The 17,289-nt window shown below is 38.3% G+C and overlaps 1 protein-coding gene and 1 long non-coding RNA gene across 2 annotated transcripts in view; one reads left to right on the forward strand and one right to left on the reverse strand.

The window, feature by feature from the left end:
- Positions 1 to 511: 511 nt before the first annotated feature.
- LOC131533694 (myosin-7) lies at positions 512 to 15,546 on the forward strand. The gene is made up of 37 exons (XM_058766104.1): positions 512 to 1,012; positions 2,121 to 2,264; positions 2,344 to 2,500; positions 2,628 to 2,655; positions 2,758 to 2,860; positions 3,554 to 3,646; positions 5,579 to 5,642; positions 5,737 to 5,835; positions 5,915 to 6,018; positions 6,140 to 6,278; positions 6,583 to 6,701; positions 6,812 to 6,961; positions 7,061 to 7,231; positions 7,317 to 7,626; positions 7,732 to 7,811; positions 7,942 to 8,147; positions 8,303 to 8,426; positions 8,541 to 8,677; positions 8,755 to 9,010; positions 9,097 to 9,339; positions 9,421 to 9,597; positions 9,678 to 9,823; positions 10,005 to 10,095; positions 10,177 to 10,566; positions 10,679 to 10,805; positions 10,902 to 11,020; positions 11,108 to 11,304; positions 12,475 to 12,658; positions 12,754 to 12,919; positions 13,024 to 13,148; positions 13,283 to 13,591; positions 13,679 to 13,882; positions 13,990 to 14,286; positions 14,379 to 14,483; positions 14,574 to 14,669; positions 14,788 to 14,922; positions 15,443 to 15,546. The coding sequence occupies exons 1-37, from the start codon at positions 812 to 814 to the stop codon at positions 15,461 to 15,463; spliced, it is 5,817 nt and encodes a 1,938-aa protein (XP_058622087.1). The 5' UTR covers positions 512 to 811; the 3' UTR covers positions 15,464 to 15,546.
- The window catches only part of LOC131533696 (uncharacterized), a 66,454-nt gene continuing 57,205 nt past the window's right edge, over positions 8,041 to 17,289 (reverse strand). The window contains exon 8 of the long non-coding RNA XR_009269195.1: positions 8,041 to 8,124. This is a non-coding gene — a long non-coding RNA (uncharacterized LOC131533696). The remainder of the gene's footprint in view (positions 8,125 to 17,289) is intronic.

Here is a 17,289-nt window from a genome sequence, read left to right on the forward strand (position 1 = left end):
CTGAGACACTAACATGCTTCAGAAAATACCTGCAACCATATTTGGAGGACCTCTAACATTATAAAAAGGGGTGGAGAGTCAATGGCCTCAGACAGGTTTTCTATTGTATCATCAAACGGTAAGCCATCAGAGATTACTTTATGAAAGCCTGATCTTATTAACGATTCCTTTGGTGTTTATTACCTTTAAGGCAGAGAGATGTTTTTTCAGGTTGCACTTTTGTTTATTAGTTATTTATATATATATATATATATATATATATTTATTTTAATTTTTTGTGTGTGTGTGTGTGTATGTGTCCCCAGGACGGTAATCCATCAGTGTCTGGAGAGGTGAAGTACAAAGGTAAGTGACAACAATGCAACATCACTAACTGCTCATATGAGATATTACCTTTTAGAAGTCCTACTACCACACATTATCATATACAGTGGTCCCACATTATTAGGACACTTATAAATGTCTGAGAGTATTGCATGTCTGCATCTGGCATATAACTAATGCTGCAGGATATTTTATCTTCACCCATTTTTGCTCAGTGTGCTTGAATCAGATCTCTCTTCACACAGGTGTACACAATCACATTAACTATCAACATGTTCCTTAAACTACAAACAAACAAACAAACAAACTGTCTTTTACACTAGATCTGATTTTAGCATTTCAAACAGAACAACTTTATTTTTACTTGTTTTATGTTTCTTTAAAATTTGTTAATTTGTTACCTTATTTTTTGTGTTTTAAGTGTCCAAATATATTATAATATATCATAAAGTAAGCTGTGTGTGTGCACTTGTGAGCAGGCTGAAAGATGGGGGATGCCCAGATGGCAGAGTTTGGAGCTGCTGCTCCGTTCCTCAGGAAGTCAGACATAGAGCGTCTGGAGGCCCAAACTCGCCCCTTTGACATGAAGAAAGAATGTTTCGTTCCTGATCCTGATGAGGAGTATATTAAAGCATCTATTATCAGTCGAGATGGTGATAAAGTCACCTGTGAGACTTCAAAGGGAGCGGTAAGTTCAAGATTTCAAATAAAGACACAAAGCATCATTTCTCAAAGACATTTCTCTTCTTTATATATATATATATATATATATATACATACACACTATATTACACAAAAGTATTGGGTCACCCCCTTCTAATGAATATGTTTGACTACTTTAGTAATTTCCATGAGTACGAATCATAATGTTTAAGCATATAATGATATTCTAGGGAATTGTGTGCTTCTAATTTTAAAGCAACAGTTTGGACAGGACCCTTTTCTATTCTAACATGTCAATGTCTCTGTGTATAAGGCAAGGTTCAAAAAGAAATGATTGATTGAGTCAGTGTGGAAGAACTCGACTGGTCTGCAGAAAGCAGCTGAACACCTCTGGTGTGACTTTAAATGCAGACCTTGAGCCAAAAACTCATCACCAAACACCAATGACTTGTACATATGGGTTCAGTCATTTTAGACAAAACTGTTGCAACAGAGATGGAAATACAATTTTTTAAATACATGAATTATGTTTCTATCTTTGTTGCCACAGTTTTGGAAGTGACTTCCAAAAAGAAGGGGGTGTGCCAATACTTTTGTCCATATACATGGCAAATTTGGTGTTTGGTGATGAGTTTTTGGCTCAAGGTCTGCATTTAAAGTCGCACCAGAGGTGTTCAGCTGCTTTCTGCAGAGCAGTCGAGTTCTTCCACACTGACTCAATCAATCTTCTTTCTTTTTGAACCTTGTCTTATACACATAGACATTGACATGTTAGAATAGAAAAGGGTCCTGTCCAAACTGTTGCTTTAAAATTAGAAGCACACAATTCCCTAGAATATCATTATATGCTTAAACATTAAGATTCGTACTAATGGAAATTACTAAAGTAGTCAAACCTATTCATTAGAAGGGGGTGACCCAATACTTTTGGCAATATAGTGTATATATATATATATATATATATATATATATATATACACACACACACATACATATATATACTGTACATAATTTAACTATTCAAAATGCTAACCTGAGCCTCTCTATAAAATGAACAAATTAGCAGATTAATTTTATTTACATGGACAAAATAATATGCATAGACACTGTTTTTACTGTCAATGTTCCCACAGACAGTAACTGTGAAGGAGGTTGATGTTCACCCTCAGAACCCGCCAAAGTTCGATAAAATTGAGGACATGGCGATGTTCACCTTCCTGCACGAGCCCGCTGTGCTGTTTAACCTCAAAGAGCGTTACGCAGCCTGGATGATCTACGTGAGTGGAGTCTTCAAACACTCACACATTCACTTTATCACGTACGAGCAGATCTGAACCTGCTGTGAATCTCTTACAGACCTACTCTGGGCTCTTCTGTGTCACTGTGAACCCCTACAAGTGGCTGCCGGTGTACAACCAGGAAGTCGTCATTGCCTACAGAGGAAAGAAGAGGAGTGAAGCTCCTCCTCACATCTTCTCCATCTCTGACAACGCCTACCAGTACATGCTGTCAGGTGCGTCTACGTGACAGTTCTTTCAATATATTATATACAACCAAAAACAGCACAAGCTGTATGTGAAAATCATTTAATGTTCATGCATACAACATTAATCATTATTATTTACATTTTTGCTTTACAGACAGAGAAAACCAGTCCATTCTTATCACGTAAGACTTTGTGTTTTAGTTAGATGATCTTTTTTGAGTTTGTTTGCTACATTTTTATGAATGAATTCTTAATAGATTTCTAAGAATGGTTTGTGTTGACAGTGGAGAATCCGGTGCTGGAAAGACTGTGAACACCAAGAGAGTCATTCAGTACTTCGCCAGCATCGCTGCTAGTCCTTCAAAGAAGGAGACCACTGAAAAGAAGGTAAATTGCAACCCACCCAGGAAGATAAAATTCGAATTCCACTTTTTGAATTTCTGCTCTTTCTGACCTGATTTGGATGACCTGTGTAAATTCCGTAACTCTCATGAGCACGTCGTCGACTTGTCATGCAACGCTACAAACTGGATCAACCAGTGTTTCCTAATACATTGATTTATTTGTGGCAGCCTCACACAATATTCACATTGACTGCCAAAATACTCAGACACAAGCAGCGGGCTGCAATTGACAAAAAATGTAATTAGCCAAAACCACCGCATATAGTCGCTCTTTATTTTATCAGGATTTAAGGAGTAAAGTGAGAGTGATTCCTGGTTAACATGTATTAATAATGGGTCGTGTTTCACTATTTATACGTTTTATATATGCAAACAGAAAATATGTAAATGTTAACAGTTTTATTGGGCATTCAGTTGTATTAAAGTATGTGACAGTTTAAAGAGTAGAACAGATCACTGCCAAAACTTGTCTGAACGCAAACCCGACGCAACGACGTCATAAATATGCAAATTAATGTGACGTCACCTGCCACCACAAGTCTCACAAAATCTTGGGAAACACTGAAAATATTTAGTCATTTGTCCGAAAACAAAATAAACACAAATTTTACTACAACATAATCAGCTAAAATACAACATTCCCTGTTCTTTTCTTTCATATCTGCCTGTTTTTTAGGGTACTCTGGAGGATCAAATCATCCAGTGTAATCCTGCTCTGGAGGCTTTTGGAAATGCCAAGACCATCAGAAATGACAACTCATCTCGCTTTGTGAGTTTTATCTGCCTCCAGTTTAAAAAAAAATACGGCTCAACGTGCTACAACTTAAAAAACACATTCGAATAGAAAAAGTGACGTGACGTGTGGCCAAGTATGTTGTCCCATACTCTGAATTTGTGCTCTGTGTTTAACCCATCCAAATGCAAACACACACACACAGCAGTGAGTAGTGAACACACACACACGTTTGTTTTTGTGAAAAGTGGGGACATCTCATAGGCGTAATGGTTTTTATACTGTACAAACTGTATGTGATATCGCCCTACACCTAAACCTACCCCTTACAGGAAACTTTCTGCATTTTTACTTTCTCAAAAAAACTCACTCTGTATGATTTATAAGTGTTTTTAAAAATGGGTACATGGGGTAATGTCCTCATAAGTCACCTTCTCCTTGTAATACCTGTCATACCCATGTCAATATACAAATGTATGTCCTCATTTGTCACAAACACAAACAAACAAACCTTTACATCAGTTTGACAACACGTGTGCTGCAAATACACACAACACAACCAAATACAGAAAAGTGTTGCAAGTAGCACAGACCACAATGGAAATGTTTCAAGGGGTGTGAAACATTATGTAAGTTGGCTAACTTACTCCTTAACTCCTCTTTATGAAAATTAACCATGGTTTTATTATAGTAAAAGTATAGTAACCATGTTTTTTTTGGCAATTTACCATTTGTATAACCACAGTTGTAAAAATACCATGGTTAAACTATGGTTAGTGTAGCACAACCATGGTCAATTTGTGGTTACCATGGTTTAACAATAATAACCATGTTTTTTGTTTTTTTTTAAAGTCCCCCTGTAGTCAAATATTTGATCCCTTAAAACTCATCTTTGATCATCAAAATTACCTTTAAATTTTTTTTTTCTTGTGAAAATAATTTTCTCATGCCTTAAAATAGCTTGAATGTAACTCTACAGCCTTGCCTCATTTACTATACATGGATCTATGAATATGCAAATTAGCCCCGCCTCCACTCAGTCACACCAGCCAGCGCCTCCTGATCCACTGAACTGTTGTAAATGTGAAACAATGGCATACACGGATAATGACTGATAAAACTGTTTTTACTAGCGGACAACTACAGTGAATACTGTAACATTCGTTAAAGTTACTTGACGATGTTGTGTCCTAAAATGCCATTAAGACTGAATGCAGCTGTTTGTGATTCCAATTCGCGCCCGTAAGCAATTCGTGTGAAGTGCAGACGCCGATGCGGGAGAGGTGGGTCTGACTCCAGGCTACTTTTCCAGTACTGCTGCGGGTTATAATGCAAGTTAGCGGTTCTAAATTCACATTAAACCACGGATTCATGGGTTTTTTGCTCTAATTTATTTTTGGTTTTGTGCTGGTATTGGTATATTTTGCATGCTAGTGATAGGAATCTATCCCTTGATGTGACTGGTTTTTGAATTTTGTGACGTAGCTAACCGAGTTTCTGGGTCAAACTTAGGGAAACTAGTTTTAAGGAGAAAATACTCAGCAATGGTGTTGATTAATTGATTGGCACATGATTTGTCTAAAAGCATATTAAAAACACCACAGACAAATAAACAACATGATTTTCACTACAGGGGGACTTTAAATAGTAAAACCATATGATCAGGATGATAAAATAATCTAAAATCTCACCTTTCAGAGAAGACATTAATAAGCATGTCCCAGCCAGGATTGTCATTTGCTGTGGTTCACTTAAACATTTCCGATGTAGGCTGTGCGTATTTACAGCACGTGTCTGTATTTGGTCGTGTTGTGAGTATTTGCAGCACATGTGTTGTTAAACTGATGAAGCTGTTTTCTTAATTTACTGGTGCTTTTTCTATTTGCAGCACGTTGAGACCTCTGAACCACTGTAAAATATGCTGATTTGATTGAAATGAAATGACATTGAGCTGTTGTTCTTAAACAGGGCAAATTCATTCGCATTCACTTTGCTGCCAGTGGAAAGCTTGCTTCTGCTGATATTGAGACTTGTAAGAAAAACATTTTCCTTTGTAACTTTTTAATTTTAAAGATAATGGTAAGATGCCGATGGTAAGAGCTTAACTTCTACATTTCTACAAACAGATCTGTTAGAGAAATCTCGTGTGACTTTCCAGCTCAAGGCTGAGAGAGACTATCACATCTTCTACCAGATCCTGTCTCAGAAGAAACCAGAACTTCTGGGTGAGCAAAATCACAACTTTGGTAACAAAACTGCAAGTGGTGAGATGTAAAGTTGTAACATATTTTTTTATCCTCTCAGAGATGCTGCTGATCACAGCAAACCCTTATGATTACGCCTTCATTTCTCAAGGAGAGACGCAAGTGGCCTCTATTGATGATTCAGATGAGTTGATGGCTACAGATGTGCGTTATTCAAAACATGCATACATCTCTTGATACTGACTTCTCAAGCCTTGGAACTGAAGTCTGCAAAACATGCAATGAAATGCAGTTAATTATTAGAGACACTTTTCATTTACTGTAGGAAGCGTTTGATGTGTTGGGCTTCACCCAAGAGGAGAAGAACAGCATCTACAAGCTGATTGGTGCCATCATGCACTACGGCAACATGAAGTTCAAGCAGAAGCAACGAGAGGAACAGGCAGAGGCTGATGGGACTGAGGGTCAGTATTAGGAGAAAACGCTGACATGATACTTATATAATAAATACACAATTGTACTTGTTCTAAATCAGACACAGAGATGTGCATGTGTGAATTAACTGTGTCTCTGCAGCATCTCTCTACTAAGAGTTAAGCTGTGATATGCTGAACAAGAATAGTGACATTACCACCTCATTTTTTAAATATAATGTAGCATTTCAGTACCAAAGCTATTTCATTGATAAAATTTTATAGGCAAGCATTGACAATGGGTTTCTATACTCTTGAATTGCCATCAACCATTCTATTCTATTATTGATGACAGATGCTGATAAGTCAGCTTATCTGATGGGCCTGAACTCTGCTGATCTCATTAAGGCTCTGTGCCACCCGAGAGTTAAAGTAGGAAATGAGTGGGTCACCAAGGGACAGAATGTCCAGCAGGTGGAGACTACTTTATCCCCTCATCATGAACATAACCATAAAAAAAAAAACTAAAAAAACTAACAAAAAACACATTTTCCTATATCAATTTAATGTACTATCTTGGATAGGTGTACTATGCTATTGGAGCTCTTTCCAAATCCGTGTATGAGAAGATGTTCCTCTGGATGGTTGTGAGAATCAACCAATCCCTGGACACCAAACAGCCTCGCCAGTACTTCATTGGTGTGCTGGACATTGCTGGATTTGAGATCTTTGATGTAAGATGACATCAATGGATTTTTGTTATTCTAAAACAAATAAAACAAGCAGTGCATCCTGTTTCACCATTGTGATTATACAATATATTCCACCTGCAGTTCAACACCTTTGAGCAGCTGTGCATCAACTTCACTAATGAGAAGCTGCAGCAGTTCTTCAACCACCACATGTTTGTGTTGGAGCAAGAGGAATACAAGAAGGAGGGTATTGAATGGGAGTTCATTGACTTTGGCATGGATTTGCAAGCTTGTATTGATCTCATTGAAAAGGTGAGTTTTTAAATTTGAGAAATCTCAGGTGTTGGACCAATAAAGTGGTTCAGTAAATTTCATTATTTCATTCTGTTCATTTTAGCCCATGGGTATCATGTCCATCCTTGAAGAGGAGTGCATGTTCCCCAAAGCCAGTGATGCAACATTCAAAGCTAAGCTTTATGACAACCATTTGGGAAAATCAAACAACTTCCAGAAGCCCAGGATTGTCAAGGGTAAACCAGAGGCCCATTTCTCCCTGGTTCACTATGCTGGCACGGTGGACTACAACATCAATAACTGGCTGGTGAAGAACAAGGATCCTCTTAATGAGACTGTTGTTGGCCTCTATCAGAAATCCACCATGAAACTGCTGTCTAACCTGTTTGCTAATTACGCTGGTGCTGACTCAGGTGTGCTGCAGAAAAATTAGAAAAGAATCTGAGAAACAAACGTTTTTATTTGTGAGATATTTCACACATAATACACTGGAACATGATATATATTTTTTGTAACAGCCGCAGAGGGAGGAGGAGGCAAAGGAAAGGAGAAGAAGAAAAAGGGCTCTTCTTTCCAGACGGTGTCTGCTCTTCACAGGGTAACATATAGAGTGTTTTCACACTAAAATGAATAACACATTGTGTATATTTGGCTTCTTAATCTTTTTTTAAACAGAATGTCACCCTAATATATTTATGGGATGAGTGATGGATAATATAAATCAACAGGAGAACCTGAACAAGCTGATGACCAACTTGAGGTCAACTCACCCTCACTTTGTGCGCTGCATCATCCCCAATGAGACTAAGACTCCCGGGGCGATGGAGAATCCTCTGGTCATGCACCAGCTGCGCTGTAACGGTGTGCTGGAGGGCATCAGAATCTGCAGAAAGGGATTCCCCAACAGGATCCTGTATGGAGATTTCAAGCAGAGGTATATTTGATTTTGATGGCATATTCTGTTAAATATAAAAAAAAAAATAAAATAAATAATAATAAAAAAAGAAAAGATAATTGAATTAAAAAAAAAAAAATTTTTTTTTTTTTTTTACTTCTGTTCATACTAAATTCATACTGTTACTGTGACAGATACCGCATCCTAAACCCTGCTGCTATCCCTGAGGGACAGTTTATTGACAGCAGAAAAGGAGCAGAAAAACTACTGGGCTCTCTAGACATTGATCACAATCAGTACAAGTTTGGCCATACAAAGGTTTGAATGAACATGTTTAAAAATGTGCTGGAAAAACACTGATTTTAACACTATTTCTCTCTCTTTTTCATTTTATTGGTTGTCTAAAACTAGAATTTTCATATTTCCTTGAAGGTGTTCTTCAAGGCTGGTCTTCTGGGTACTCTTGAAGAGATGCGAGATGACCGTCTTGCTCTCATCATTACTGGTATTCAAGCGAGAGCTCGTGGTATTCTCTCAAGAATTGAGTTTCAGAAGATTGTTGAGCGCAGGTTAGAAATCAGGCTTTAACAAAAATTTGAGTTCTATTTGAGGCTTTAAGATATTAATGTGTAACATTACATTGCAGAGATGCCTTGCTTGTTATCCAGTGGAACGTACGTGCCTTCATGGGTGTCAAGAATTGGCCCTGGATGAAGCTCTACTTCAAGATCAAACCGCTTCTGAGATCTGCTGAAGCAGAGAAAGAAATGGCCAACATGAAGGAAGAATTCCTGAAGTTGAAGGAGGCTTACGCCAAATCTGAAGCCCGTAGAAAAGAGCTTGAAGAAAAAATGGTTTCTCTTCTCCAAGAGAAGAACGACCTACAACTACAAGTGCAAACTGTAAGTTTGTGATTTTAAGAATTTATGAACGAAATGTTGAAACTCTAAATTGGATTTAATTATACAAAGACATTATCTGTAAACAGGAGCAAGATAATCTTTGCGATGCTGAGGAGAGATGTGAGGGTCTGATCAAGAACAAGATCCAGCTTGAGGCTAAATCCAAAGAGCTGACTGAGAGACTGGAGGATGAAGAAGAAATGAACGCTGAGCTGACTGCAAAGAAACGAAAGCTGGAGGATGAATGTTCTGAGCTCAAGAAGGACATTGATGATCTTGAGCTCACTCTGGCCAAAGTGGAGAAAGAGAAACACGCCACTGAGAACAAGGTCAGTTTTCAACACTGAACATGTTAGAGGTGCAAGAATGGTGCGTTAAGAGTTCCTTGATACATTGATACAATTCAACAGGTTAAAAACCTGACAGAAGAGATGGCAGCTTTGGATGAGATCATTGCTAAGCTGACCAAGGAGAAGAAAGCTCTGCAGGAGGCCCATCAGCAAACACTAGATGACCTCCAGAGTGAGGAAGACAAAGTCAACACTCTCACTAAAGCCAAAGCCAAGCTGGAGCAACAAGTGGATGATGTAAGTGGTTTGTTGACACTTCTGATAAAAATTAACTATGAAAAAATGCTAAATTAAACGCTCTGTTATTGCTCTTCCAGCTTGAGGGTTCCCTGGAACAGGAAAAGAAGCTTCGTATGGATCTGGAGAGAGCAAAGAGGAAGCTTGAGGGAGACTTAAAGTTGACCCAAGAGAGTGTGATGGACCTGGAAAATGACAAACAACAACTGGAAGAGAGGATTAAAAAGTGTGTTTTACTTTATCAGTACTATTGTTGTTACTTGTATGTTTTTGTATAGTGATTGCTTCTTGAGAAAATTCTATATTATTGTAAATGATGAATTGAAATGATATTGTTAATGTTGCCATGAATATAGCCACTGTTGCTGATATGACGTTAAAACAAATAAATATATTCTGAAACACAGGAAAGATTTTGAGATCAGCCAGCTCAGTAGCAGGATTGAAGATGAGCAGGCAATGGCAGCCCAACTCCAGAAGAAACTGAAAGAGTTGCAGGTAAAATTTATGAATTCTTAAAAAGATGAATAGTTGGACAGTTAGGAATACTAGGTGTAATGTTGGTTTTCCTCACATCAGGCCCGTATTGAAGAGCTTGAGGAAGAGCTGGAGGCTGAGAGAGCTGCTCGTGCTAAAGTTGAGAAACAGAGAGCTGATCTGTCCAGAGAACTGGAGGAGATCAGTGAGAGGTTGGAGGAGGCTGGTGGAGCCACTGCTGCCCAGATTGAGATGAACAAGAAACGTGAAGCTGAGTTCCAGAAGCTGCGCAGAGACCTTGAAGAGTCCACTCTGCAACACGAGGCCACCGCTGCTACACTGAGGAAAAAACATGCTGACAGTGTAGCTGATCTGGGAGAGCAGATCGACAACCTTCAGAGAGTGAAGCAGAAGCTGGAGAAAGAGAAGAGTGAACTCAGACTGGAACTGGATGATGTGGTGTCCAACATGGAGCAGCTTGCCAAGGCCAAGGTGATAAATTCTATTCCTATGTTAACTTCAGGTGTTCCTTAACTTTTTGCAGTAACTTTTTATTCATCCACTTTGTCACTTCAGTTTGATTCATTACATTCAATCTATCCAGGCAAACCTGGAGAAAATGTGCAGGACCCTTGAGGACCAGATGTCAGAATACAGAACAAAATATGAAGAAGGACAACGCAGCATCAATGACTTTACCATGCAAAAAGCTAAGCTACAAACTGAGAACGGTACGTCTTCTAAGATATTATTTTATCATGTATTGTTAGATAAATGCCCAACATCACACATGCTTTCTGTAATGTAATGGTTATACTTCTGTGTAGGGGAGCTTTCTAGACAGCTTGAAGAGAAGGATTCCTTGGTCTCTCAGCTAACAAGAGGCAAGCAGTCGTACACCCAGCAGATTGAGGACCTCAAGAGACAACTAGAGGAGGAAGTCAAGGTATATTTTACTTTATTTTTAATATTTATTACTAACTGTCCATTGCATTTTTATATATAGTTGACAGGATATTTTCAATCCGCATAGGCTAAGAATGCCCTGGCTCATGCAGTTCAGTCTGCTCGTCATGATGCTGATCTGCTGAGGGAACAGTTTGAGGAGGAGCAGGAGGCCAAGGCTGAGCTGCAGCGTAGTCTGTCCAAGGCAAACTCTGAGGTGGCTCAGTGGAGAACCAAGTATGAAACTGATGCCATCCAGAGGACTGAGGAGCTGGAGGATGCTAAGTAAGAAACAGAAAACACCTACAAACCTATAAATAATTATGTAAACATAAAAACTCACTGTAAAGTAGTGTTAATTTCGTTAACGAAGACTATGACGAAAAATGTTCGTTGACAGAGCTTTTTTCCCATGACTAAGACAAGACAAAGACGAGACAATAATAAGGTTAATAAACGATAACTATGACTATATCAACATGCAATTTCGTTGGCGAAATAAGACGACTAAAAAAAATTAAACCTTTACCAAAAACGTCTTTTTATTTTCATCAAAAAAAGGAAACAAAATGTTACTGCAGACTGCTCTACACGCCTCTACTACGCGAGCTTTCATGTGTGCGGTTGCCAGATATCAAGAGTTCAAATCCCTGAATCAGAGCTTCGCTGTTTCATGAATACACTTTCTGCTCATTGGTTTGCTTATTTTAAGCAATCTGGCAACCATGCGCACGCGCTCGCTCCTCACTGCGGAAGCGCCTCCGCCGCCGATTTACCAGTTTTCATAACTTAGGCAGAGAGATTGCATAACTCTTTGGTATTAATTGATATAATAAAAAGCCTATAATAAATCAGTATACTAGATGAGGTAAAATACATGTCCACATTCTATTGATTTGTGCTTACTGGTGAAACTGCAATACCTGAAATGCAGAGGTAAATTTCTCAAATGACAACAATCATTATGATTATAATATTGAGCAAAAATAATTTTTTATCAGTTTAACCATTATACAGAATGATGAAAATGTGACTAAAATTTCATTGACTAAAACCTGACTAAAATGCTCATACATTTCCTTGACTTAAACAAAAACAGGACAAGATTGTCTAAATATGATAACTAAAATGTACATTTGAGTAAGACTAAGACTAAATTATAAATGGTTTCCAAAATTAATACTGCTGTACGGTTAATTAATAATAATCTTATTGCTAAAATGTCAAGTTTTAATTGACTAAAACTACTTTAAAATACTTTAGATTTTCTTGGACTAAAACTAGACTAAAATGTTGAGACTTTTAATTGACTAAAACTAGGATAAAAATAGAATAAGGTTGACTAAATATGATAAAAACTAACAAGGACATTCTACCACGGGACTAAGACTAAAATTGAAATAGCTGACAAAATTAACACTACTGTAAAGTAATGATTCTCTGTAATAATTTTAGGAAGAAGCTGGCTCAGCGTTTGCAAGATGCAGAAGAAGCTGTGGAAGCTGTTAATGCTAAATGCTCCTCACTGGAGAAGACCAAACACAGACTGCAGAATGAGATTGAAGACCTCATGGTGGATGTGGAGAGATCCAATGCTGCTGCTGCAGCTCTGGACAAGAAGCAAAGAAACTTTGACAAGGTGAATAAAACATACTTACTGTATAGATAAATAATCTTTCTGTGTTCATCAAGCTCCAGTGGTAGCTAATCAAAGTCTCTGAAACTATCAAACAGGTCCTAGCTGAATGGAAGCAGAAATACGAGGAGTCTCAGAGTGAGCTGGAAAGCTCCCAGAAGGAGGCCAGATCTCTGAGCACTGAACTGTTCAAACTGAAGAACTCTTATGAGGAGTCTCTGGATCATCTGGAGACCATGAAGAGAGAGAACAAAAACCTCCAAGGTGAAATTGATTTATTAATCATCTAAGCTTTCACATGTCACATAAATGGAATATTTGTCTAGACTTTTTGTGTATTAACCATTATTACCTTGCCTATTAAACAGAGGAGATTGCTGATCTCACTGAACAAATTGGTGAGAGTGGAAAGAGCATTCATGAACTAGAGAAAATTCGTAAGCAGCTGGAGCAGGAAAAGTCTGAAATTCAAGCAGCTCTGGAAGAGGCTGAGGTACATTGATTGTGTAATGTGCAATTTCTGTTGCTATTAAGATACTTGTTATTTAAGATGTTGTACATGTAATAGTTGGCCATAAATGGTAAAAGAGAAGTCGTCTTGATTGAACATTTCTCATCAACTGGTAGGGTTCTCTTGAACATGAAGAAGGTAAGATCCTGAGGGCCCAACTGGAGTTTAATCAGATCAAAGCAGAAATTGAACGTAAGCTGGCTGAGAAAGATGAAGAGATGGAGCAGTCCAAGAGGAACCAGCAGAGAGTGGTTGATACCCTTCAGAGCTCACTTGAATCAGAGACTCGCAGCAGGAATGAAGCTCTGAGACTGAAGAAGAAGATGGAGGGAGACCTCAATGAGATGGAGATTCAGCTCAGCCAGGCTAACAGACAGGCATCAGAAGCCCAGAAGCAACTCAAGGGTCTTCATGGACATCTCAAAGTATGCTTTACCAACAATTTGTAAAACAAAATTGAAATCTTATGACATTCTGTATGTCTTTTTATTTGTAAAATTTGTCCTTCACAGGATGCCCAACTGCAGCTAGATGACGCTCTGCGCAGTAATGATGATCTCAAAGAGAACATCGCCATCGTGGATAGACGCAACAATCTGCTGCAGGCTGAACTGGACGAGCTGAGATCCCTGGTGGAACAGACTGAGAGAGGAAGGAAACTGGCTGAGCAGGAACTGCTGGACGTCAGTGAGAGAGTTCAGCTCCTGCATTCTCAGGTAGGACACATCTGACCACATATTCACACTGACAAAAACTTCAAACCCTCTCTTAGTACATAATATCATCTAAAGACTATATGAATGTCAATATTATCTATGTTCAGAACACCAGTCTGCTGAACCAGAAGAAGAAGCTGGAGGGAGATAATACTCAGCTCCAGACTGAGGTTGAGGAGGCAGTGCAGGAGTGCAGGAATGCTGAGGAAAAAGCCAAGAAGGCCATCACTGATGCTGCCATGATGGCAGAAGAGCTGAAGAAGGAGCAGGACACCAGTGCTCATCTGGAGCGCATGAAGAAGAACATGGAGCAGACCATCAAAGACCTGCAGCACCGTCTGGATGAAGCTGAGCAGATCGCCATGAAGGGAGGCAAGAAGCAGGTCCAGAAACTGGAAGCCAGGGTAAGCTGCTGATGTTTTTGGAAAGTGTATTTTTTTCCTGTAATTAAAATGCTTATTTTGTTCTATTAGTAACCATCTCACACATCTCTTAGGTGAGAGAGCTTGAAAACGAGGTGGAGCTGGAACAGAGAAAGGCGAGCGAGTCTGTGAAAGGAGTCCGTAAATATGAGAGACGCATCAAGGAGCTCACCTACCAGGTGACATTCTCTCACATATAAATAAATGTCTTTGTATTTATACCATTCATATCATTTTCACACAATGCTGTCACTGTGTACTCTTTGCAGACTGAGGAGGATCGTAAGAATTTGAGTCGTCTGCAGGATCTGGTGGACAAACTGCAGCTGAAAGTCAAGTCCTACAAGAGAGCAGCTGAGGAGGCGGTATGCCCCGAAAATATTTTCTAATAATTCTGCTAAATTTACAAAATATTGGATTATCTGCTTTCGGGACTTCAAACCATGCAAAATCTTTTATCGACCATGATATATTGTTGTATAGGAGGAACAGGCCAATTCTAATCTGGGCAAGTTCCGTAAGCTGCAGCATGAGCTGGATGAGGCAGAGGAGAGGGCTGATATTGCTGAATCTCAGGTCAACAAGCTGAGAGCCAAGAGCAGAGACACTGGCTCTAAGGTAACTCAATATACCACCATCATCAGTGACCTCGATTACAATTGGTCTTACTTTGATATTGAAATTATTGTGATCAATCAGAAAAACAGTTTGCCTGATCAAAGAGTTAAAATCAATTTGAAACAATTTACTACTCAAAACCAACACTATTGTTTAATGCATACCCAGTGTATCAGGTGGTGCACGTCCAAGTTTTTTGGGGGGAGAAAGGTAACTCTTAACACTTGCCTCACCAAAGTTACAGATATACTATGGCATAAACAGAATTAGCTTTTTAGAGCTGATGCTTAACTAAACAGTCTAATGAACAATAAATTATTTTATTATCTGTGTTTTGTCCTGTCGCTATCATTCTGTTGCACCGCGGAAGCTTCTGTCACAAAAACAAATTCCTCGTATGTGTAAACATACCTGGCAATAAAGCGCATTCTGATTCTGAAATAACTTGTTTTCAGTTGAGAAAAGAAAGCAACAAATACCTTCTACTACCCAATATCCTTTTCATGTCTTTTCCTCACAGAAAGGCCACGATGAAGAGTGAAGCTCTCACATGGATCTTTCTGAAACGCTTGTTCAGTGTGATTTCATTATCTGTAGTTCTGTAGAATAAAATGAATGTGCAAGCAAGTCCCTGCTTCATGGTGTTTTTTTAAAATAATTTTAACGTCGTTGCATTCACCTTCGATACATTGGGTGAAATCATGACACTTTAGGTGAGCCTTTTACTCAAGACTTAAGACTTTTAGAGTTATTATCTATTGAAGAAAATGCTTCTACATCTATTCAAGAAAATCAAGCACACAAAATAATAAGCCAAGTATATTAAACAGCTTATGCGAGGGGTAGGCAACGTCAGTCCTGGAGAGCTGATGTCCTGCAGAGTTTAGCTCCAACCCTGAAAAAACCTCACCTGCCTGTAGCCCTAGTAATTCTGAAGACCTTGATTAGCTTGTCAGGTGTGTTTGATTAGGGTTGGAGCTAAACTCTACAGGACAGCGGCCCTCCAGGACCGACGTTGCCTATCCCTGACTTATGCAAAAGTAGAAGCTTTACATGATCATAAAATAGAAAATGGGCTATTTGCTATTTTTGAAAACAAAATGTTAACATTTTTTCCTGTGAATTTTTGTGGTTTCTGAAAAAAAAATAAAAAAAAAGATTTTATAAAGTATGACACAAGGTACAAGAGGATGTTCTTCCATTTAGATATATTGTTAATTTATGGTTCTGTTCTATTCATATTTGTGACCCTGGACCACAAGACCAGTCTTAAGTCGCTGGGGTATATTTGTAGCAATAGCCAAAAATACATTGTATGGGTCAAAATGATCATTTTTTCTTTTATGCCAAAAATCATTAGGATATTAAGTGAAGATCATGTTCCATGAAGATATTTTGTAAATTTCTTACAATAAATATCAAAACTTCATTTTTGATTAGTAATACGCATTGCTAAGAATTTCATTAAGAAAACTTTAAAGGTGATTTTCTCAATATTTAGATTTTTTTTGCACCCTCAGATTCCAGATATTCAAATAGTTGTATCTCAGCCAAATATTGTCAGATCCTAACAAACCATACATCAATGGACAGCTTATTTGACTTATTTATGATTTATAAATCTCAATTTAAAAAAATTGACACTTAAGACTGGTTTTGTGGTCCAGGGTCACATTTATTGATTGAATGTAAAGCACCGAATAAAAGATAAATTGAAGATTACAAAAAATTGAAAGGAAAACATACCTTTCAATTGGAAGAGCACAACATTCCTCATTTGGAGTGTCTCAGGTTAGATTCCTTGCTCAGTATGTGTGTCTGGTAACATTTTAATGTGTTTAACAGGCTCTGATGGACAGTTAATGACCCTAGTCTAAAGCCTTTTTTAATTTATTGACGAAAATGCATAAAGTTTTAACAAGACGTGTTAACATGAATAAAATTGCTTGGTGATTTGCAGCTGATTTCTTACCTTAAACAAACGAGCTCTGAGGTTCCTTGCATCTCAGAAAGGAAAACCCCATGACTTACTTTTAATTATCAAATTAATCCTTACTTTTATAGGTAATATAGGGCCAAATAACTGTGAGTGAGTGAGTTAGTGTGTGTGTGTGTGTGTGTGTGTGCGCACACTGGGAATGGTAATTCAAGGTGATGATCAGGTCAATGATAAGCAGATGATTAAAGGTTGAGTCAACCCTGAACAGCTGAGAATGGAGAAGTGAAGGGGAGGAAACCAACTATTCTGTCCCTTGAAATGATACCATATAGGATATATGTTATTTTAAGGCTTCAACAGCTGAATCGCTTATGGACAGGTTTTACTGCAGTGGTGGAAACAAAATGAACCTGTTATCTTTACATAAT

This window comes from Onychostoma macrolepis, chromosome 24 (genome assembly GCF_012432095.1).
Source record: "Onychostoma macrolepis isolate SWU-2019 chromosome 24, ASM1243209v1, whole genome shotgun sequence".
In the NCBI taxonomy this organism is placed as follows: domain Eukaryota; kingdom Metazoa; phylum Chordata; class Actinopteri; order Cypriniformes; family Cyprinidae; genus Onychostoma; species Onychostoma macrolepis.

Coding starts and splice junctions, on each gene's coding strand:
- LOC131533694 (XM_058766104.1), top strand. CDS start 812: ATGGGGGATGCCCAGATGGCAGAGTTTGGAGCTGCTGCTCCGTTCCTC. Junction 2,656..2,757: donor AACCAGTCCATTCTTATCAC/GTAAGACTTTGT, acceptor TTGTGTTGACAG/TGGAGAATCCGGTGCTGGAA. Junction 9,598..9,677: donor TGGAGCAACAAGTGGATGAT/GTAAGTGGTTTG, acceptor TTGCTCTTCCAG/CTTGAGGGTTCCCTGGAACA.